We start from the raw sequence: 24,748 nt of genomic DNA on the forward strand, positions 1-24,748 counted from the left end.
AACGGGCTAGCAGAATCAACGCCCGAAAAGTCTTTGAATTCTCATCTTTTAGCACAAGGCTTGACCCAGGGGACCCTCTTCGGGACCTCTTCGGATGTTGCGGACTCCTTGTCGAAATCCGAGCTGTCATCAAGCAGGACCAATTTGCCCCTACTCCTCTTCTTTGGAGCTCGGGGAGGCTCCTCCTCCTCGATGTCGGCCGACACTGCCCTCTTCCTGGTGCGGGAGGAGTCACTCTCCTCCTCTTCCTCTTCTTCCTCCCGCTCCCCCTCGTGTGCAGAGGGGACTTGGGTGTCCCCGGACTAGGTGTCTAGATGTACTCTTCAGCGGAGGCCCTCTCCGGTCTCCCTCGTTTCGCTCTTCTTCTTCTTCTCACTCTTCTAAGGCGCCACGGTCAGCATCTCCTTTAGTTGAGCCGACCTGGAGTCCTCGGGCAGCGGGGCCGGGCTATCAATCTGCGTGGCCCTCTTGAGCCAGCCCTATGGAGACAAGAAGAGGGTGAAGACCCTAGCGGAAGTACAACTATCCAAACATAAAGCAGGTGACTTTTTCGTTACCTCCTTAGCGGGGTTCTCAGCATCGAGGCTGATGTACTCCCCCTTGGCCGGCGACTTCTTTTGTGGCTTGAACAACACCTTCCACAGCTTCTCGTGGGTGGTGTCGTAGAAGCACTACATGGTGTGGGGGTCTTCGGGCTTCCAGGACCACATTGGGGTGGCCCAGAGTTGGCAAGGTAGGAGGTGGCGATGGAGCATAATCTGGACCACGTTGGTCAGTTTGGCCCCCACCTTTATCATGTTGGAGATGTGCTTCTACATCGCCTCCACATCGGTAGTGGACCCCCAGTCAAGGCCCTTCTTGGTCCATGAGGTTAACCTCGCAGGGGGTCCAAATCTGAATTCCGGGGCGGCCGCCTAGGCCTCTTCATGGGGCTCTGTGACATAGAACCACTCTTTCTGCCAGACCTTGACAATGTCTATGAACGAGCCCTCATGCCACCCGACCCGGGTGAGCTTGCTCACCATCACTCCCCTGCAATTCGCTTGCTGGCCACCGACGATCTTCGACTTGATGTTGAAGACCTTCAGCCATAGGCCGAAGTGTGGCTGAACTCCAAGAAAGGCTTCGCGAATAGTGATGAAGGCTGAGATGTGAAGGAAAGAATTCAGAGCCAGATCGTGGAAGTCTAGCTCGTAAAAGAACATCAGCCCTAGGATGAAGGGGTGGAGCGGGAAGCCTAGCCCTTGGATAAACTGGGGAATGAACACCACCCACTCATCGGCGCGGGGCATCGGAATGACATGGCCCTCCTCGGGGGCCCGGTGAGCAATGTCGACAGAGAGGTAGCACGCTTGCTTCAGGTCCTGGATGTCGTCGTTGGTGACGCACGAGGCCTCCCATTTGCCCCTTGCTCCAGATCCGCCCATTGCTGAGCTAGGGGAGTCTTTGAGGGAAGTTGGCTCGGGGCACTTGAGCTTCGTGGATTAGGAAAAGCTGTGGCGAAGGGAAGAAGAAGGCGTAAAGGGATAACTACAGCTGATCTCTTTTTTATAAGCTGTTGTGATACCAAGAGTCCATTAAATGCGCCGCTGGCCTCGCCACTTCCTAATATGATCATGTCGTTATGCGCGGGTGGGATACTCAAAATCATTGATCAAATCCCTTAAAAACGGGACACAATCTCCGCCTTGACGGGACGTGCCAATAGAGGGGCTGCCTCGAGCCGCGCATCGAGTTATGACCAGTCGTGACCCTTCGCCGGGAGTTGTCAATCGAAGGTACTATTCACACTCAGGCGGTTAGCCCTCGAGGCTAAGGAAAATCAATAACTCGAATTCTGGATACTGCATGACTTTACACATGGCCGAATTAGACTGAGTACCTTTTAAAGGCTTGGTCGAAGAGTATTGTTCCGAATACACAGGAGAGAAGGAACTCGCCTGCAAGCGGAGACTGCAGATGTGAGATTCACGGGACGCCGACATTGGAGGCTAGTTCGGGGGCTACTGAGGGAGTCCTAGAAAGGGGGTCCTCGGGCTGCCGGACTATCTCTCTTGGGCCGGACAGGTGGGCCGCACTACAACTTATGGAAGGCCGAGCTACGAGGCGATCCTATATCCGGACAAGAGGTTTATGATTCCTTGTTGTGTCCTCCAAGTCAAGTCAAGAAGAATCCGCGTGCTTATTCCATCCTTGTAACTAACCATGTGTACCCCTAGTACCCCTGGTGTCTATATAAACCAGAGGGTTTAGTCGGTAGAGGCTAGAACAACAACCATTATCCTACTAGCTAGGGTTTAGTTCATCTGATCTCGTGGTAGATCGACTCTGTAATCCCCATATACACAAGCAATATAATCAAGTAGGACATAGGGTTTTGCCTCTTAGAGAGGGCCCAAACCTGGGTAAATGTTTTGTCCCGCGTCCCTTGTTCCCCATCGATCCAAGATCCACAGTTCGGGACCCCCTACCGGAGATCCACCGGTTTTGACACCGACATGAAGCCCCTAGCCGCCACCTCACAACGCCCTTTGACCATTTTTCCTCTGGCCTAAAACTTCATCAGGAATAATTCTAGACTTTTTCGTCGCCACTACGAGGCAGAACCAAGGCAGAGAACTTTTGCCCTCCGACAGGCTGATTCTGCCAGAGATCCATCCATCTGGCAGGAAGAATTCAAAGCCATCATCATCACCAACACTCCGATGATCATTAGGATCATAATCTTCATCAACATTGTCTTATCCATCAACTCCCCTCACCCTAGCTTTCTGATCTATGGACTCTTACCCCAGATCATTTGCTGAATATAGTTCGTGGTGTTGGTTACTCCTTGTAAATGATTTATAGATTCCTATTGTTTTTTCTTTTCTATTTTTTCTTATTTAAAATAATTTTGTATTTGAAAAAACTAAAAATATTCAAAACAACCAATTAATTTTGAAAAAAATGTTGCGTATACACAAAAAACGTGGATTTAAAAAATATTCACGAATTTAAAAACTGTTCTTGAATTTGAAAAAAATGTTCGCGAAGTCATGAAAAATGAGCCAAATTTATTCATGTATTTAAAATATGTTGTTAAATTTAGAAAATGTTCACATAAAATATGTTCATGTTTTTAAAAATGTTTGTGAATTCAAAAAAATATTAAAGAATTTTGAAATATGTTCATGACTTTCAAAAAATTGTTTGAGAATTTGTAGAAAATGTCATGAACTCAAAAAAATTCATAAATTAAAAAATATTCACAAATTTTAAAAATGTTTATGAATTCAAAAAAAAATTATGAAATCAAAAAGTTATTGTGGGTCCGAAAAATGCTCACAAACTTCAAAAAAATGTTCCGGAAATGAATAAGAAAAAAAGGAAAAAAGGGAAGACTAAAAAGGAAAGAAGATACAAAAAAGGAAATAAGAAAAATGAATAAAAAGGTGAAAAAACCTACAGAATAAGAAAAAACCGGCTCACGGAGGTTTTAGAACCTTCCCAAAACTTGTGGGAAAAAACTGTATGGGCAGGCCCATACAGAGAACGTGGCGCATGTGGAGGTTATGCGCCAAATAGGAATCGCTGTGAAGTGCACTAAAAAATACTACTACTAGTACTAGTACTTGTGTGTTACTCGGCCAAGACGCACGGTTGCCATCTTCGTACGTGCTGTGCACTTGTGGTTAACCGGTAGAGTTAGTGGCTCGCACACGTCCTAAGCATCGGTTGTGCTACTACTCCTACTACATCCCATCAATGGTCATAGTGTGTTTAATGAAGTAGTACGCTCTCTCTCGCTCGCATTCATGGTATGTTCACGTCGCATCAACCGAGAGCGGAAGCCCGGCAGCCGCAGCCGCTTCGTCCTCGAAACCGCAAGAGACGAGATCACAGACGTGCTGCGCGCTATCTTGGACAGAGGCACGCGGTTGGCGGCTGCATGCACAGCAAACTATGCACGCTCAATCAAGTGGTACTAGTGCTTCGCGTACGCAGAACCAGTCCATAGATTGAGGAGTACGGTTACACATACGCACACACGGGGAGCAGCAGCAGTGACCCATCACGGTGAAGGTCTGAAGGCCACATCGCCTAGATGGGGAAGAAAGGTGGAGCGAGGAAGAGGAAGAAGGGGCAGGACGACGACGACGGGCTCGTCAACCTCATCTTCTCCTGGTCCCTTCAAGACATCGCCAACCAGGACCTCTTCAGGGACAAGGTACGTGATTCGCTCGCTCGCATACCATCGACCACCATTTTTCCGAATCATGCCATCACGCAGAGCAATTGACGGCCGTGAATGTGATATGCATCTCTTTGTCACAGGTGAACACGATACCTGACAGGTTCTTCGGCCTGAAGAGTTATCTGGATTCGTTCAGGGCCCCGTTGCTGGAGGAGATCCGAGCGGAGATGAGCTCCTCCTTAGACCCGCAACCCAATGGCTCCAACCCCGTGGAAATACGGTCGCTGGTTAGCCTCATCCCCAAGGGAGCCAAGGGCGTCAAGATCAGCCCGTTTTACCGCGTCACCGTGTCCGGCCGCCGCGGTGCTTGTTCCCCATGCATCGGCGACATCGTCGCGCTCTCGGCGGCGACGCAGCTTCGGCCGCCGGAGCATACGAGCGACGGTAGCCCCTACTGCCTCGCCCACGTCAAGGACGTCACCAGCAAGTGTAGCTTTGTGATCAGAGCGTCCAAGGTAATAGAAGATGTAACCTGCTACGCGTTCGTTGTCAGCTTGCTCAGCTTCATACCCTACGCGCGCATCTGGCGGTGCCTCAACTACGAAGCCGCCGTCGAGTGCAATGCAGACCTCGTCAAGGTCATCGCCGGCGTTAACACCATGCAGGCAAGCAGTTCTGCGAAATTAATTAGGCTTGACGTGCAGGCAAGCAGTTCTGTGAATGCTCCTCTGATCGGCATGCACCATGCAGGGCACTTCCCTGACCGGCGGCACCGGCGTTCTGCCAATGGCCGGCACGCTGTCCCCGTTCGGGCTCAACGAGTCGCAAGCGGACGCCATTCGGAGCTGCATTTCGGCGGTGCAGTGCGGCGGCGCGAGCAGCAAGTTCAGCCTCATCTGGGGTCCGCCTGGCACGGGCAAAACAAAGACCATCAGCGTGCTCTTGCTGGCGGTGATGACGATGTCGATGACGACGAAAAGCCAGAACAAATTCCGGGTCCTGACGTGCGCGCCGACCAACACAGCCATCTGCCAGGTCGCATCCCGCCTCCTGGCGCTGAGGAAGCAGCGCCCGAATGCCCGCGCCAGAGGGTGCCACGGCGATCTGCTGCTGTTCGGCAACAGGAAGCGCATGGCCATCGACAACGATCTCAACGAGATCTTCCTGGACACTCGTGTGAAGCGGCTAAGCAAGTGCTTCTCGCCGGCGACGGGCTGGAAGCCGGGTCTCCTATCACTGGAAATCTTTCTGACAGATCCGATAACCCTGAAATTCCAGTATCATCAAGCACGCGAGAAAAACACTAGTAGCACAAATTTACCCGAGTCGTCCTTCGTCAGGTCAAGGTTCCACGAGATCTCCCAGAAGCTCAGTGCGTGCTTCACAACAATCATGTCACACGTCCCTAGAGACATCGTTCTGGAGAAGAACTGCGAGAACATCGCTTCGCTGACCAAGATGCTCGGCGACTTCGGCAAGCTGCTCGGCGGGAAGAACGCCGGGAACGGAGTCGTGAGTCGTGACGGACGTGTTCATGCGTACGGCGACCGGAGAGCAACGCCATGGTTCAGAAACAGCTCGCGCCCTGAGGCGGAGCATGTCGGCGATCCTGGGCGTCACGAGAGCTCTGGCGCGAGACCTGAAGCTTCCTCGCACGCGCCATGGCCCCGCGATCAAGAAGTTCTGCCTCCGAAGTGCCTCCCTTGTTTTCTGCACCGTGTCTGGCTCGGCGAAGCTGAACGAGCAGAAGATGGACTTGCTCCTGATCGACGAGGCTGCGCAGCTGAAGGAATGCGAATCCCTCATCCCGCTGCAAGTCTCCGGGCTGAAGCACGCAGTTCTTATCGGCGATGAGTGCCAGTTGCCAGCAACCGTGAAAAGCAAGGTCCGCATCAGTTCAGTTCTCCGTTCAAATTGAAATGCAGCTCTTTTTATGTTTCCACGCAAACTTGAGCATTATTACTCGTTGCAGGTTTCAGATAGTGCATTGCTGGGTAGGAGCCTGTTTGAAAGACTAGGTTTACTTTTGGACACAAGAAGCACCTCTTAAACATGCAATACAGGATGCACCCTTCCATCAGCGTCTTCCCGAACCTCAGTTTCTACGACAGGCAGATCTTGGACGGCCCCAACGTGACGCAGACGACGCACGAGCTTAGCTACCTTCCAGGCGCGATGTTCGGGCCATACTCGTTCATCAACGTCGACGGCAGGGAAGATCGCGGCCGCAGCAAGAGGAACATGGCCGAGGTGGCCGCCATCCTGGACATAGTGCGCAGTCTCAAGCAAGGTGCGCAGTCTCAAGCAAGTTTTTCTCTGAACATTTGCATGCTCCCAGCTCATGCCGTGTGGTTTACCGTAAATGCAGCTTGTGTCAGCGCGGGGCAGGTGGTCAGCGTGGGCGTCATATGCCCGTACGCCGCGCAGGTGGAGGCGATTCGGGGCAGGGTAGGCGACGTGAAGGCGATGCGGCCACTTGTTCTTCGCGTCAACTCCGTGGATGGGTTCCAGGGCAGCGAGGAGGACGTCATCATCCTCTCCACCGTCAGGTCCAACGCCACGGGCTCCATCGGATTCCTCTCCAACCGGCGCCGCGCCAACGTCGCCCTGACGAGGGCAAGGTACGTACATACGCCGAGATCTGAATGAAATGTAAAACTTCCTGAACTCTGAACGACCTGATATCTGTCATTTGGTTGCAGGCACTGCCTCTGGATCCTGGGCAACGCGACGACGCTGAGCGGCTGCGGCTCCATCTGGGGAGAGCTGGTGCAGGATGCCGTGGAGCGTCGGTGCTTCTTCGACTGGGACGATGGTGGCACGAGCACCTATCCGGCCATTTCTCACGGCGCTCGCCTGATCGGGCCTGAACGCGGTGGAGCAGCTTCAACCAGGGGCGGAGCCAGAAAATTTAGCCATTGGATTCATTTATTGACTTTGCTGTGAAGATTTGATCTAAATCAATTAAGTAGAAACATGTGTACCCAGTGCGGAGCCAGAAAATTTAGCCATTGGGTTCATTTATTGACTTTGCTGTGAAGATTTGATCTAAATTAATTAAGTAGAAACAGGTGTATCCAGTGTTCAAAACACCCACGCAAGATATGCTACCCCAACATAATAATTCTGCAAGGAAGCTGGTTGGAAGGGAACTCAGCATCTCCAAGCCACAAGTGGTGAGACTCTACCACTTGTGAAGTGTAAAATCTAACTTCACATCATCTTAATTACAACAAAGATTATAACACTAATAATAACTTAATGTCTTGAAATATGATATCACTTATCATATATCATGTTACATAAATACCGAAGAGTGCACGACATACCTGTTACATGTTATAGCCAGTTCAGGACCAAATGACTTCATAGCTTCAGATAAAGTTTCTCATCTTCCTGTAAGCATTGAAGAAAATGACCATTAATTTCTAATGACTCAGTCTCAGTGTTGTCCTTATTGTTATCTCTAAAAAGATAGCAGCAATAACAAAGGGTCGTATGTATCTCGTCACTATACTAAGTCAACCACCGTATTCATAAAATCATTCCAGATTAAATCTTGGTGAAGCATCTCCAACTCCAATGAAGCTCTAGGAATAATCACAGGTGGTATCCCATAATGTCTTATGGTTAGATATGTTTGCCTAATCTCATATTGCTTCTTAGAATTTTTCGATCAGCCGTATTGCTTGCAACATCGATATTTGATGCACTTTGCCTGGGTCTAACAACTGGACTTGTGTCTTTATCGTTATCTGTATCTGGAAGTTAATTTTTAGTTGAGAAATATCGTTCCACAGTCTAGATCAATAAAAGTATAGGGGATAAGCAATTAGAAAACTAGGGCAAATATCAATATTGTAGTGCCATACGAGACTAGAGAGGATATGCGGAGATTGTGATTCATTACCATGAATTTGAATTAGTTCTTGGCATGTCGCTCAATAGCTGGCATCTGGATCTGGCGACCAATCCACGACGGAACGCCCAGCAAGAGAGACGAGATTGTTGAGTTATTTTGGAAAGTCATTAACAGGAAAGACTAGAGGCGGCTGCCGAGTATTTATACAGAGAATTGGCAAATGATCAGACCCTAGGCACTCTACTTGGGCTTCTGGGCTTTCTATTGGCTAGTACGTGGGTGGGATCCTGTTTTTCTTTCCTTTCTTTTTTTGTACCTGTGATCCTAGTTTGATGGGTTCAGCGACGATTTTCAGTTGGGTTCATACCAAAGAAATACTCGTACGCACGTAGGGCCACGGGGAAATCGTTGGGTTCAGCTGAAACCAACGGCTCAACGCTGGCTCCGCCCCTGAGGCTTCAACTTTTGACACACAGCTGGTGGGGTGTGAGGCAGACACTATCTGTGACGCGCTAGGTTCCCTGCGACTCGCTTAGCGAATACACCACTGGTGGAGACGTGGAGCAGTGGCGATTTGTGTGCTGTTTTGGTCATTTTGTTGTGCCTCGGCGTAGTGGTCAAGCGATCATGTATGGACAACAACCTTCTCCGGCTCACTCGACGAATCTGTATCAGCTACGTAATTACCCGTGCATTACAACAGGATACATTAAGCGACCAAGCTAGCAGCGAATTATGCCTAGGGCTGAGCTAGCATGAACGATAAATTCTCAAAAATTTCAGTACTTTATGGAAAGAAATTACTGTTAGAGTTATATTTATGGTGACCTTTGGCCTTTTACATTCTAGCCTTTGGCCTCTCATGTATGTGTATATATGATGGCTTTTGCCCTCTCATAATACTATGTTGCATATTTTCTAACATGATATCAGAGCTTTAGGTTTTTTTTTCGCACGCTGCAACTCGTGCTTGATCCAATCACGCCATGGTGATCCTCTCGGCTGCGCTGCTCCAAACCTGATCTTGCATCTTGCGCGTGCAGTTTTCTTTGCTGCCGCTGCTCTACTGTCGTCCTGTCCGTGCGAGATCGATCTCGAACTGGAAAAAGGAGCAACTGCTATCAGAGGTCACCACCGTCGTTCCCGCCCGGATTCCATCTCCGTTGCCGGTTCCTTGCCGGTTCTCTGCTTCCAGCGGCGGGTTCCACCCCAAGTCGCCGTTCCTAGTCGTTTTTCTGCCGCCGTCCGCCGGTTCTCGTCGCCGGCAGCCTCCAGATCGGGCGCTCACAAGGCCGCCGCCTGCTGCCCATCGGACCTGATTACCGCCGTCGTCCGCCGCTTCCTGTCGTCGGCCGCCTCCAGACCAGGCACTCGTCAGGCCGCCGCCTGCTGCCCATCGGGCGCTTTCCGCTCGCTTCCTCCATCGAAGCGCTCGGCTGGGCGGCTGCGATCGGGTTGGTTCGGCCCGCTGGGGCCTCGTGCCTGAGCGCTCTTTTCGACTGCTTTGGGCTGATTTCGCTGGTTGTCTTTCAATGTTAAAAAAAGAGAGAGAAAAAAGTAACAAAAAACTGATATGATGTCTTCTTCGGGCCTGCATCTCCGTTGATGCCCGCAGTTTTCCGATGGTGTCCCCTATATTGATCAAGTCTCGGGTCTCGCACAACCGTCGTCATTCAGCACTTGGTGCTGGTCCATCTACGATGTTGTTCCCTACGGCATCTTCAGCAGGCTATCTTGGTCACTGTTCATCGACTCTTCTCGTGGCTTTTGCCCGTGGTGATGGTGCCTGCTCTACACCAATTGGTCTCGTGGCTTCCGCGCGCGGCGGTGATCGCTTCATGTCGTCTCCCTCGGTGGTAGCCACATGTGGCTCTACATTGACTCGCCACTCTCGGTCGCCTCTACACGCGGCTTCCACAGGCGGTACCGAGAGCTCATCGCCGGCAGATGTTTCTAGTTTCTACCTCGACTTCTTCCGCCGTGGCCTTGTCTGCGCGTGAGATTGCGCAGCTGCAATGCCTGCTTGCTGCATGGGATTCTTCACCAACAGATTCTGCAGGATCCGTGACTGACTCTTCTAGCAATGAGAAACCACCTTCTACCCATTCAGGTACATCCCCATGGATTGTTGATACTGGAGCATCTTTTCATATGACATTTGTTTGACCTGTTGAGTCTTATGTTCGCGTTCTTACGGCTGATGGCACTCCCCTTCTTGTGCAAGTCGAGGCATTCTTCACACTTCTTCATTTCATGTTCCCTCTGTAGCTCATGTTCCCCGACTTACCATGCAACTCATATCTGGTGGTCAGATTGTAGGCTCTAGTTATAGGGCCATTCTCGACTTTGATTCACGTTCTATTCAGGATCGTCACACAGGCGCTCTGCTTGGTGCTAGCCCTCGACGCTCTGATGGTCTCTGGGATCTTGACTGGCTCATCTTCCTTCCTCTACCACCATCGCCAGTGTCACAAACTCTGTTGTTGCATCTACCAGCTCTTTCCAGCAGTGGCATCATCGTCTTGGACATTTATGTGGTTCTCGTCTCTCGTATTTAGTTCATAGCAGTGTTTTGGGGTCTGCCTCCGACAACGCTTCATTGGATTGTCTAGGTTGTAGGCTTGGCAAGCAGATTCAACTACCCTATCCTCGCAGTGAGTCAGTGTCCGAGCGCCCTTTTGATTGCGTTCACTCTGATGTTTGGGGTCCGGGTCCCTTCGCTTCGTAAGGGGGTCATCACTACTATATTATATTCATAGACGATTTTTCTCGGTACACTTGGATCTATTTCATGTCTTCTCGTAATGAGGTCTTATCTATATACAAAAATTTCCTGCCATGGATCATACCCAATTTTCCACTCCTATTCGTGTTTTTCTTGCAGATTCAGTTGGTGAGTATATCTCGCATGCACTGCGAGGATTCCTTGCTGAGCAGGGTACTCTTGCCCAGTTCTCTTTTCCTAGTGCTCATGCTCAGAATGGTGTGGCTGAGCACAAGCATCTTTACCTTCTTGAGACAGCGCGTGCGATGATGATCATCGCCTCTGTTCCACCTCACTTCTGGGTTGAGGCTCCACTTCCACCTATCTCATCAACATTCAGCCATCTGCTGCTCTATAGAGTGGTATTCCTCTTGAGCGTCTTTCTGGTCGGCGCTTCGCTTGTTTGGTTGTGTTTGCTATGTTTTGCTTGCCCCTCGCGAATGCACCAAACTAACTGCTCAGTCAGTTGACTGTGTTTTTTCTCGGATACAATGATGAGCATAAGGGCTATTGGTGTTGGGATCCTGTCAGTCGTCGGATGCGTATTTCCCAGGATGTCACCTTTGATGAGTCTCGTCCCTACTACCTGCGTCCATCCTCCTCGGCCTTCTCCATGGAGGAAATATCTTTTCTTACATTTCTAGATACACCTCCTGTTGCTGCGCGAAATTGATCCACACAGCACCACAGAATCCTCACTTTCGTGGAGGTAAACTGCCGTTTTCAATACAAAACGACAAAGATGAGCCAAACCCTAGTGTTGCTAGGGCTAGGCAGAAGCTACAAGCTAAGTGCTGGAAAGAAAAGAATGTAGGAGAAAAAGTAACATAAGGTTGTAAAAGGATCGATTGATCTTCAATCGCCATATACCCACATATATAAGGGTTTGCCTGCCTTTGGAAAATTGGAGTAGGACTCCTGATGTGTTGTTTCCTTGGCACATAAGCTGAAAGGCCTTTCTTAATCTTTAATTAATTCGCCTATATCTATAAAAGCATCAGCCTTGGGCCAATACTAGTAGACTTTCTGTATTAGCTCTGTTTTGGCAGAATAACTGATTATGCAAAATCTTTTCCATCTTCAGTTTTCCAAACCAGTCCTCTTTCCTTCTTTCTCTCCATGCGTGAGCTCTGACACACAATTACGTTCCATCCAGCCTGCTGCACCTAGCCTCTGTACTTGCAATCATGTGTGCATTCTCAAACAATTAGCTTGACCACCAAAACTAAATAATCTGGGCAACCCCTCAAGCCAGATCCAAATTAGACTATCAACACATGCCCCATGTTTTTGGTGTAATTTTATTTACCAAAACACCATGGCAATATCTTAGGACGATGTCAACCGCTTCACCATCTATATCAACTGCTTAGGGCGATGTCTAAATAACACATCGGCCAAATTTTGCTTAGGGCGATATCTAAAATCATATCAGCCATAGTGCCATCAAGCTTCTTGCTACATACTAGGATAATACTTCTTTAAATATTTCCATTTAGAGCTTTAGTCAATTTCTCCCCCTGCAAAGATTGTACAAAATATGGATTCCCAGGAACAATTTCAACAACTCTATATGGGCCTCCGCGACCACTTGCCAAATTTATTATTCCTAGTTCCAACAGGCAAAATTGTTTTCCACACTCAATCTCCTATTTGAAACGATTTTCCCCTCACCCTTTTGTTACAAGCCTTAGCTACTCTTAATTTTTCTTTTTCAATTTCCCGTAAGGCTCTTAATCATTCTTCTGGAACATCATCAATTTGTCCAGCATCAAATTATTATAGTCTACATTCGACAAATCATTTTGTCTGGCTACTCTAAGAGCTTGCAAATTAACCTCTACAGACAACACTGCTTCATGTCCATACACTAACTCATATGGTGTCACTTGAGTTGCTCCATGCTTAGATATCCGATGAGCCCATAAAGCCTCCAAAAGCACTTCATGCCACTTTCTTGGATGCTCCTTAATTTTATTCTCATAAGCTTAATTAAAGTTCTATTGCTAATTCGGCTTGTCCGTTAGCTTGAGCATAATAAGGCGACGAATTTAAAATTTTAATTCTAAAAGATTCGGCAAACTCACAAAATTGATGAGACATAAAAGAAGAACCTTGATCAGTAGTCAAAGTTTGAGGAATACTGAATATGCGAATAATATGCTCCAAAACAAAATTAATCACTTCCTTATGTGTCATATTTCTTAAAGGAATCGCTTCAGTCCATTTGGTAAAATAATCTGTAGCTACTAGGACGAGGGGATAACCTTTAGATGAAGCGGGATGTATTTGGCCAATAAAATCAGAACCCCATCCTCTAAACGGCCATGGCTTTATAATGGGATGCATCATAGCTACAGGTGCCAATTGAACATTTCCAAATATCTGGCACTCTTCACACCCTTTATAATAGCGAAAACAGTCCCCTAACATCATCGGCAAATAAAAACCTGCTCTTGTCAATAGCAATTGTGTCTTATGAGCCGACTGATGTGTTTCGCATAGCCCTTCATGTAATTCACCCATAGCTACTCTTGACTGACCAGGGCCTAAGCACTTCAAAAGTAATCCATCTATCATTCGGAGGTACAACACACTATCTAGCAAAGTATGTTTTAAAGCTTGTCGCCAAATTTTTCTATCTCTTGTTTTCCCACAATCCTTTATATGATTAACCAGAGGAGTTCTGCAATCATCTGGTTCTAAATTAGCTGTTGATTCGGTTATTTATGACGCATGCACCGAATCTTCTTTGCCATGTACTATTTGTTGCTGGATCGAACAAGGACCTGCTGCATCCTTTAGCAAATCAATAGCCAACAGATCAGCCTTACTATTGACAACATATATCATCAGTTTCTCTAATATGAAAAACTTCCCCCTACTGATTTGGTATCCAGATGCTTGTTGTGCTGAGAAATTAGCTCTAGAATTCTCTTCCCTTGGTATATGACTGATAGTGAAAGTATTTAGAGACTTAATTATATCTAAACATCGGTCCAAATAGTTGTTCAAAAGTCCATCAAAACATTGAAATTCACCACTAATTTTTTGGACTACCAGAATTGAATACCCAACAGCCTCTATATCCTTTACATCCATATCTACTAAATTTTATAAACCAAACAACAAAGCTTCATATTCAGCTTGGTTATTAGTACAATGATATTCCAAATGGACCGACGTTTCATAAATAACATTTGAAAGGATCGAGAAGAGGTGTCTAGAGGGGGGTGAATAGACCCTCAACACACAAAGTTGGCAGTTTTAAAGTTTTCAAGTTTAGGTGGAGTTTAAGCATAAGTTTAACTGTTCACAATACATATCAAGCAAGCATGCAAAGAGTATATGGGCAGTGGAAAGTAAAGCATGCAACTTGCAAGAAAATAAAGGGATGGGATTGGAGTGTGCAAACACAATTGGAGCACGGATGTTTTTTGGCGTGGTTCCGATAGGTGGTGCTATCGTACATCCACGTTGATGGAGACTTCAACCCACGAAGGATAACGGTTGCGCGAGTCCACGGAGGGCTCCACCCACGAAGGGTCCACAAAGAAGCAACCTTGTCTATCCCACCATGGCCATCGCCCACGAAGGACTTGCATCACTAGGGTAGAGCTTCACGAAGTAGGCGATCTCCTTGCCCTTACAAACTCCTTGGTTCAACTCCACAATCTTGTCGGAGGCTCCCAAGTGACACCTAACCAATCTAGGAGACACCACTCTCCAAAAGGTAATAGATGGTGTGTTGTTGATGAACTCCTTCCTCTTGTGCTTCAAATGATAGTCTCCCCAACACTCAACTCCCTATCATAGGATTGGATTTGGTGGAAAGATGATTTGAGTGGAAAGCAACTTGGGGAAGGCTAGAGATCAAGATTCATATGGTTGGATTGGAATATCTTGGCCTGAACACATGAGTAGGTGGTTCTCTCTCAGAAAATGAATGCTGAAAATGTAGGCACATTCTGATGGCTTCCCTCACGAATGAGGAGAGAGAGGAGGGGTATATATAGCCTCCACACAATATCTAACCGTTACACACAATTTACCAAACTCGGTGGGACCGAATCATAAAACTCGGTCGGACCGATTTAGTTCATAATGTGACCGTTAGGCATTTTGGTGGGACCGATATGATCAACTCGGTGGAACCGATGTGCAAGGGTTAGGGTAAAACCTCATCTCGGTTTGACCGATTACACAATTCGGTGGGACCGATTTGGTAATAAGAAAAACAGAGAGTTGGTCAGGCAAACTCGGTGTGACCGATTACATATTTTCGATGAGACCGAAAATATTGCACTAGGACTACAGGGAGTTTGCAAGCCCATCTCGGTGAGACCGAGATCCCATCGGTTAGACCGAAGTGACTAGGGTTTCTGGCAGTGGCTATGTCAACTGAACTCGGTGGCGCCGGATGGATCAAATCGGTGGGGCCGAGTTTGACTTTTGGTTTGGGACATATGTGGATATGAGAAAGTGGTTGAGGGCTTTGGAGCATATCACTAAGCACTTTAAGCAAGCAAGCCATTAAGCAACACCTCATCCCCTTTTAATAGTATTGGCTTTCCTATGGACTCAATGTGATCTTGGATCGCTGAAAATAGAAAATGTAGAGTCTTGAACTTTAGAGCTTGAGCCAATCCTTTGTCCTTAGCATCTTGAAGGGGTTCCACATCCTCTTGTCCATGCCACTCCACTGTTGGACTTATCTGAAATCCACTAGATAAAAGTATTAGTCCAACAGGAGATATGTTGACATTAATTACCAAAATCACCCAGGGAGCACTTGTGCTTTCAATCTCCCTATTTTTGGTAATTGATGATAGCATACATCAAAGCTTTAGATAAAGATATAGAGAAAGGCAAGCAAAGCTTTGGAAGGACATGTAACATGCATAGGCTCCCCCTACATGTATGCAATCATGCAAATATGGAACATAAGATCATGTGAGTGCATAATCATGACAAAGCAAGCAATGAGTTACATGTATCTTGGCTATATGCATCAGAGTAAATGGTGTGACTATGAGAAATGTATCTTCATGTTCATTAGTCCTTCTTGCAAACAATATGTACATCAGCAAGAGATCCTCAAGCACATGAGTGTGATGCATATGCTTACCTTGTGGTCTTGAGCTAGATTTGGAAGAGATGAACCTGAGTAAACAAGGTTAGACAACACAAAAACATCTACTAAGCCAAGCAAGAGAAGTGAACCACAAGAGTAGCAAGATTTGGGATGACATGTATAGAGTGAGTACTAGGTACTCTATTTGAGTGTAGACATGTCCCTAAGGATAAAGATATGCAATGAATTTGAAGATTTCCTTCCCTTAGATGTCTTGCTCCCCCTGAATCTTATATGGGATATTGGGAGAAGATAGGGAATAGAAAATCGGAGCAAAGCAAACACAAAAAAACAACATGAACATGTTTTCCCCTCTAAAGACATGTAGTTCTCTCCTCTTTGAATACCAAGCAACTGGGGTCTCTCTTTGATGTGATTAATTAGCACTCTTTCCCCTTTTTGATATGATTAAGCTTTGATGTGAACTCTCTCTCTCCCTTTGACATCAATTTCCGAGAGGGGTCTTCTCTGGAGTGTGAGTCAAAATTGGATTGGTCCTTGAGTCACATGGCAAAGTAGCAGGGAAAAATAAGGTGCTGGTAGAGGAAAAGAATCATTGAGTGGAGCTGGAACAAATGTGCAGGATGCAAATGACAAAGTGTTTTCTCAGCATTGAGATCGGCTACACCGAGTTGTTTTCTTCGGTGGCACCGAAAAGTTTCGGTTTGACCAAAAGAGGCAAGTCGGTGTGTCCGAGTTCATCACAGAGAAAAAGCACTAGTCACCTCAGCTCACTAAGCAAATAAGATCTCACAAGGATTGTAGGGAATTAACTAAAGGATTTGCAATGAATTTGATGCAGGGAATGCAGAACAAAGATTAACAAGAACAGAGATCTAGATGAAGTTTTTCTTTTTTGAAAGGGGAAACAAATATGCATGAGTCAAATGCAAGAACAAGGAGAAACACTAGAGAACTTCATCTAGAATTGGTCGGCGACAAAGTCACCTATGTTAGAGTATATTGACTTAGTGTCAAGTGAAGATACTTGATCATAGGTCATACTCATCGTTTAAGCTCAAAATGGGGTTGCCATTTTTTGTTCAAGCAAATTGATGTATTCACATCTTGTTGAGCTGCTTTGACCCATGACTTGGGGTAAAGCTTCTCTTAGATGGAATAACATACCTTGGGTGGTGGTGTTGATCTTGATCATGTAGTTGAACTTGTGTGGGATGCTCAAGGTTGATGTAGTTCATTGGGAGCACCACTTGTAATTAGAGTTCATCTACCTACATGAATTAGTTTTGCAAGGAATAGCACTTGTGCATCCGAAATGACAATCATGAAATTTGATATAGGAATTGTCAAAGGATATATTTGAAGGGTTTCAAGCTTCCTTGTCTTCAACCACCGTAATGTAGAGACTTGGTGATGTAGAGATTGCTCAAGATGTGAGTGAGTTGCAATCTCATAGATTTAGATTCATCCAAGTACCTACAATGGTTAGATGACATGCAAGGGTGCAAATATATCCAAGATATGTGATTATCATCATAAGAGAAATATCAAGGATTAGTCATAGGCTCATGTCTTGCATGTATCCAAATGGAGTTCCTACTCCAAGTTTGAAGAATCTATGATGTTCAATTCACCCCTCAACCTGCAAAACACTTTCTCATCAAGTGGTTTAGTGAATATATCCGCCAATTGCTTGTCGGTACGAACATGCTTAAGGTTAATATCACCCTTAGCAACATGATCTCGAATGAAATGATGACAAACTTCGATATGCTTAGTTCATGAATGTTGCATGGGGTTGTGAGAAATCTTAATAGCACTTTCATTGTCACAAAGCAAAAGAACATGTTTCACATATATCCCATAATCTTTAAGAGTTTTGGTCATCCAAAGTAATTGAGCACAACATGAACCGGCGGCAATGTATTCCGCTTCGGCGGTGGATAAGGATACCGAGTTTTGTTTCTTGGAGGAGCAAGACACAAGAGATCTACCAAGAAATTGACAAGTACCCGAAGTGGACTTTCTATCAACCTTGTCTCCGGCATAGTCCGAATCGGAGTAGCAAACAAGATCAAAAGAAGACCTCTTAGGATACCAAATGCCAAAATTTGGTGTATGTATTAAGTATCTCACTACCCTTTTCACGGCCTTAAGATGACATTCTTTAGGGGCCGCTTGACATCGTGCACACATGCACACACTTAGCATAATATCGGGACGAGAGGCACATAGATATAATAATGAACCAATCATAGAGCAGTAAACTTTTTGATCAACGGGTTCACCGTCTTTAGTTAAGTCAAGATGTCCACTAGTAGGCATGGGTGTACTCATACCTTTGCATTCTTGCACATTGAACTTCTTGAACAAGTCCTTGGTGTACTTTGTTTGAGAGACAAAGGTACCTTCCTTAGTTTGCTTGATTTGCAAACCAAGAAAGAACTTGAGTTCACTCATCATAGACATCTCAAACTTCTCCGACATAAGCTTTCCAAATTTCTCACTAAAATGAGGGTTAGTTGATCCAAATATAATATAATCAACATAAATTTGGCACACAAATAATTCTCAATTAACCCTTTTAGTGAAAAGAGTAGAATCAATTCCATTCTGAAAGCCCTTTTCAATAAGGAACTTGGTCAAGCATTTATACCATGCTCTAGGAGCTTGTTCAAGACCATAAAGAGCTTTGTGAAGTTTGTAAACATGATTGGGTTTCTTAGGATTAACAAAGCCGGGAGGTTGTTTAACATAAACTTCCTCCTCAATTTCACCATTTAGAAAAGCACTTTTAATGTCCATTTGGTATAATGTGATATCATGGTGATTAACATAGGCAAGTAAGATGTGAATGGACTCAAGTCTAGCAACGGGGGCATATGTCTCCCATAGTCCATACCTTCAACTTGAGTGTAGCCTTGAGAGACAAGACATGCTTTGTTGTGAACTACTTGTCCATCTTCATCTTGCTTGTTGCGAAACACCCATTTGGTACCGATGATGTTGTGGTTGATGTCGGGCTTCTCGACCAATGTCCACACTTGGTTTCTCTAAAAGTTGTGTAGTTCTTCATGCATGGCATTTATCCAATCCGGATCTTCCAATGCTTCTTCAACCTTCATGGGTTCAATGCTAGAGATGAATTGATAATGTTCACAAAAATTAGCCAAACGAGATTTAGAGCGAGTGATTCTCCCGGTTTGGATATCATTGTAGATTTGCTCGACGGGATGGTCTCTAGCAACTCTTGCTCGAACTCATGAGAGCTTTTGCTTTGATCGGGGTGGAACATCTTCTTCATCATCTTGTTCTTCTTCTTGGCCTTCTTCATTGTTGACGTTGTCATTCTCTTGTCGTGGTGGGGAAGGAGGTTGATGCGGTTCATCTTGGTGTGCTTCCTCGTTTTCTTCATCTTGGTGTGCTTCCTCGCTTTCTTCATCTTGGTGTGTCCCACTTGTGGATGCTTCCATATCAACTCTTGGTTCACCTTGTCGTGAGGTAGAAGCTTCCACTTGGACGGACGAGGTACTCTCCTTCACCTCCGTTGGACGGACCTTGCTAATAGACAAGTCTTGGATTGCTTCCGAAGGGTCTTTATCTCCTACATCAATTGGCAATTGCTCTACTTGCGAGCCGTTAGATTCATCAAACTTCACATCTACCGTCTCTTCAACCTTTCGGGTGAAATTGTTGTAGACACGGTAAGTGTGAGAGTTTGAGCCATAACCAAGTAGGAAACCTTCATGAGATTTGGGAGCAAATTTAGAACGATGATGCTTATCAAGAATGTAGCACTTTGAGCCGAATACTCGAAAATATCCAACTTGGGGTTTCTTACCGGTGAGTAGCTCGTATGCCGTCTTGCCGAGTAGCTTGTGAAGATACAAGTGGTTTTTCGCATGACAAGTTGTCTCAATCGCTTCCACCCAAAAGTGCTTTGGCGTCTTGTACTCATCAAGCATCGTTCTTGCCATTTCGATGAGCGTCCGGTTCTTCCTCTCAACAACTCCATTTTGTTGAGGTGTGTACGTAGCCGAGAACTCATGTGAAATCCCTTCTTCGTCAAGAAAGGTGTCCACATTGGCGTTCTTGAACTCCGTTCTGTTGTCACTGTGAACCTTCTTGATCTTCACTCCAAATTGATTTTGGGCCTTCCTAGCAAAGTTTTTGAAGATCTTTTGGACTTGGGATTTATCATCGAGAAAGAACACCCACGTAAATCTTGAAAAATCATAAACTATAACTAGACCAAATGAGTTTCCACCGAGACTTTTGTAAGCGTTGGGACCGAAAAGATCCATGTGAAGTAACTCGAGCGGTCTCCTTGTGGTCATGATGTTCTTCACGGGGTGGCTTCCTCCATCCTGTTTTCCTGCTTGGCAAGCACTGCAAAGTCTATCCTTACCAAATATGACATCTTTAACACCAAGGATATGATCACCTTTAATAAGCTTGTCAAGTTTTCGCATGCCCACATGACCTAACCGTCTATGCCACAACCAACCTTTAGAAGATTTAGCAATCAAGCAAGTTCTGGGTTGAGCCTTTTTAGTGAAATCAACAATGTATAGATCACCTTTACGTATACCGGTAAAGACCATTTTATGATTATCTCTATGAAACACTTGGCAATCTACTTTGGTAAATAGGACATTGAAACAAAAGTCAGCTAGTCTAGAAAAAAGAATATTATAGCCAAGAGATTCAACGAGCATGACATTTTGTATGGAGCTATCGTGTGAGATGGCCACCTTACCGAGGCCAACCACCTTACCCTTTGAGTTATCATCAGAAGTGACATACTTTCGAGGGTCGTCATTTTCAGCAAGCTCATGAAACATATCTTTATCTTCGGTCATGTGATCGGTACATCCAATATCAAGGACCCATTCCTTTCCTCCTGCCATGTATCCGCGAAGATTTTCCATAAGACCAAAGTGTCTCATTGCATCATCAAGATCATAGTCACTATCATCATCCTCATCATAGTATCCATGTCCAACATCGTCATGTGGTGGATCAATTCCTAGAGAGGGTGATTCATTAGATAAATGATTTTGACAATGATCATCTTTATGAATTCGAATAGTTTCGGAAATAATATTGCTAATAATTCCAACATCTCCTTTCGCACGCATAAGATTTGTAAGCTCAAATAGACAATCACCAAACTTAGGATCATTGGAATTCATCTTACTCAAGGTAATGAAGAATCTCATCTAGATTTTGCAAGGAATAGTTTGGAAAGCGTTCCTCAAGAAATCTCCATATAGTGTAGGGACAATCAAGAGTAGGCAAGCAACCAATCAAGTTTCTAGGAAAACCTCTAGTGATAAGATTAACAGTCCTAAGATTGTGAATCATGTCAATGGACTCATCAAGGGTAGGGTGCATATGATCAACATGAGGTGCACAAGGATAGTAATGTACTTGTTCAAATGATATTCCTTGAAAATCACAAGCATCTCATTTTTCCACTCATGAAAGTACTCTCCATGAAGTATAGGCACTCTATGTCTAAGACTACCCAAAGTAGACTCATCCATCTTCCTCCAATGGTGTTTAAACCAAAGAAATGGAGACCAAAGCCCTGATACCAATTGAAAGGATCGAGAAGAGGTGTCTAGAGGGGGGTGAATAGTCCCTCAACACATAAAGTTGGCAGTTTTTAAGTTTTCAAGTTCAGGTGGAGTTTAAGCACAAGTTTAACCATTCATAATACATATCAAGCAAGCATGCAAAGAGTATATGGGCAGCGGAAATGTCAGGACCCCGACTCGATGCCACATAGGTCTAGCATGTAATACCTCATATCACTTTGCGGCCTCACGCACGGTATTCCCACGGGTGTCGTCTTACCTTTGCCCGGGACCGTTTGCGCCTTTTGGCACACGTATATGATAGTGTCGCTAGCACCCATATGATAAGGAGCCCGGGCTGACATGGCTAGTCGTAAACCCAAAGTGGCACAGACTTACAGGGACAGGCATCCATGACCCAGCATCGAACGTGTCGGTCATCAGCAAGTGGGTCCGGGCTGTAGCACTGGGCTAGCAGGACTCCGGTAAACCGGGCTGTAGCGGGCTAACAGGCCTCCAGTACTCAATGCGTGACATTTCCCCGAAGGGACAGACACAGGAACGAAGAAGGACACATGCCGGCCAGCCTAAGTGTTCCGGAGCAGTAGCAAGCTACCATGGCTCAGTGGAGACACTAGGAGACATTTCCCGGTAAGAGAGGCTACTAAAGATAAACAACTAGATAGTCAGATCCCACACATACCAAGCATTTCAATCATACACACAATATGCTCGATATGTGCAAATACAACAAGGCATCACAACATGACTCTAAGACAGAAGTACTTTATTTAAGGCTCAGAGAGCCATACATAACATACACATAGGTACGGGTCACACGACCCAGCATTCAAGTCATACAGTCATACAAACCAGCAGCGGAAGTAACTTGTCTGGGTACAGACAACTAGTAAAATAAAAGAGGCTTGGAAAGCCTAGCTATACTACGTGGTCCTTCACAAGCTCAGGATCACCACCTGGGCCTTAGCCTACTCATTGATGTCAACGTCTACGAAGAACCCATCAGAAGGGGTTGCAGCGTCTTCTGTAAAATGTAAATTATAGCAACATGAGTACAAAGGTACTCAGCAAGACTTACACCAGATCCTACATACATGCACATTATCAAGAAGGGTTGGTGGAGTTGTTTCAGCAAGCCAGCTTTGACTCTTGGCTAGGCTATCCTACGAGACTCCAACTTGAAATGGTTTTGCACACACGAGTCCACTACTCACCACTTCAATACACTACCGAGGATCCACCTCCGTCTTCCTACGGAAGAGCCATCCTCGGCACTCACACTTATCTTGAGGCTTTTAGTAGCTTCCATTTACTTGTCTATGAACTGTATAGGCAACCAAGTAGTCCTTTACCGCGGACGCGGCTATTCGAATAGATCATGTTAACCCTTCAGGGGTGTACTTCTTCATACATGTTTCCACCACTTAGCGTCTGCACGCGACATGTGCTCGGCAGACTTCAAGCGAAAGCCGACGTGGGTGTAGACCACGACCTACCTAAAGACCTAAGTCTCTAGTCCAGGTTTATCGCCTATTCGGGTTCCATCCATGAGGAGATCCGGCCGAGGTTTCGCTCACAGCCCCAAACGATGTGAACAGGGTTCCCGAGATACCTAACGGGTATTCGGTACACCGTGCCACGTACCTACCGCATCACAGCCCACCCCTACGGTCAGCGCTGTCCACGGCCTCCAGTAGGCTACAAACACCAGAAACTACTTGCAACTCCTGGACAGAGAACTAGGGTGGATAAGAAGTCGAGCGGGGTCATATTTCAGGGCCCAATGCATGGTAGTAGCTGTATCTTAAATCACACATACAGATCTCAGTGCTTAAGGTCGGTTTCAATGAAACAACCCACCTGTACTCCTACATGGCCTCTCATCGATACCTTTACCAAATCGTGTTCACCACACCACTCTCATTACCGACATAATCATTTCACTCTAGCCCATCACCCAGATGAACCAGACCTGACACGACTCTAAGCATAGCAGGCATAGCAAGGTAGGAACAACACATACATATGGCTCAATCAACTCCTACACATGCTAGTGGGTTTCATCTAGTTACTGTGGCAATGACAGGTCATGCAGAGGAAGTGGGTTCAACTACCGTAGCACACAGCAGTTTGAAACGCGTTGTCTTAATGCAGTAAAAGAGAGCAGGAGCGAGAACATGGGATTGTATCGATATGATCAAATGGTTGGTTGCTTGCCTGATGGTTCGATGCACTGATACGGTTCTTCGTTAGGGTAATCACGGTACTCCTCGGGGGCAGAACCTGCCGCAAAGAACACCGATACACAACCATCACCAAACAATGTGCAACAATATGATGCATGCATGAAACATGGCAATATGAGTGTGTTGGGCTAATGCAACTAAGACCAGAAGGGTTTGAACCAATTTGAACCAAAGATTCAAATTTCAAACTCATACATGGCCCTTTAAAGTGTTTTACCTTGTTCTGCATTAAACATCAATTTAACTTGTTTAATCATGCATGAAAATAGTACAGATGGATAGATTGGATTTTTCTGATCATTTTTCATATATAACTTGTCTGATTTGGAGTTACAGATTAAAAGTTATGAATTTTTGAAGTTTAAACTATATTCTGGAATTTCCTATATTAGATTAAATCCAGAAAATCAATTACTGCGTCAGCCTGACGTCAGTGTGACATCAGCGGGTCAACGGGACACGGTTCGGTCAAACCTGACAGTGGGTCCCGCGTGTCAGTGTGATTAGTTAAACTAAAATTAATTTAAACTAATCCTAAATAGTTAACAGGGCTGGGCCCCATCTGTCATTGACTCAGGAGAGTCAACCAGGGCCCACCCATGGTCAAACCCAGGTCGGCTGCACCGGCGTTTAGCCGCCGGCGAGCCCGACGCGGCGGCAGAAGTGGTTTTGGCCGTTCCGGCCACCAAATGGGTCGCGGAGGCCATCGGAGTGGAGCTGAGGACGAGCCGCAGCTCTTGGTGGAGTCCGTTGGGGTCAGGGTGGCCGGAGTTGGCGCAGGCGATGACTTTGGCGGCCACCGGAGTTCGGCCGAAGACGAACTTGACGCTAGAGGGGTCGGTGAGGTGCGGGGAGTAGCTGGTTAGGTGCTACGTGACATGGTGAACATGATGGACACCAGTTTGTGGCCGGAGGGTGACCGGGAGCACGTCGGCGACGAGCTCCGCGGCGGTGGGTGTGGTTGAGCTCCGGGAGGTCACTACACAGCTCGGGAGCAAGAA

General features: G+C 46.1%; 1 protein-coding gene and 1 pseudogene across 1 annotated transcript; both read left to right on the top strand.

The window, feature by feature from the left end:
* Nucleotides 1–4,087: 4,087 nt before the first annotated feature.
* LOC123039318 (uncharacterized) lies at nucleotides 4,088–6,096 on the top strand (annotated as a pseudogene).
* Nucleotides 6,097–6,241: 145 nt separating this feature from the next.
* Nucleotides 6,242–7,201, top strand: LOC123039320 (probable helicase MAGATAMA 3). Its single transcript, XM_044462530.1, has 2 exons — nucleotides 6,242–6,798; nucleotides 6,880–7,201. Exons 1-2 carry the CDS (start codon nucleotides 6,242–6,244, stop codon nucleotides 7,121–7,123), a joined length of 801 nt encoding a protein of 266 aa, XP_044318465.1. The 3' UTR covers nucleotides 7,124–7,201.
* Nucleotides 7,202–24,748: the final 17,547 nt, after the last annotated feature.

The sequence above is a fragment of the Triticum aestivum genome, chromosome 2B (assembly GCF_018294505.1).
Source record: "Triticum aestivum cultivar Chinese Spring chromosome 2B, IWGSC CS RefSeq v2.1, whole genome shotgun sequence".
In the NCBI taxonomy this organism is placed as follows: domain Eukaryota; kingdom Viridiplantae; phylum Streptophyta; class Magnoliopsida; order Poales; family Poaceae; genus Triticum; species Triticum aestivum.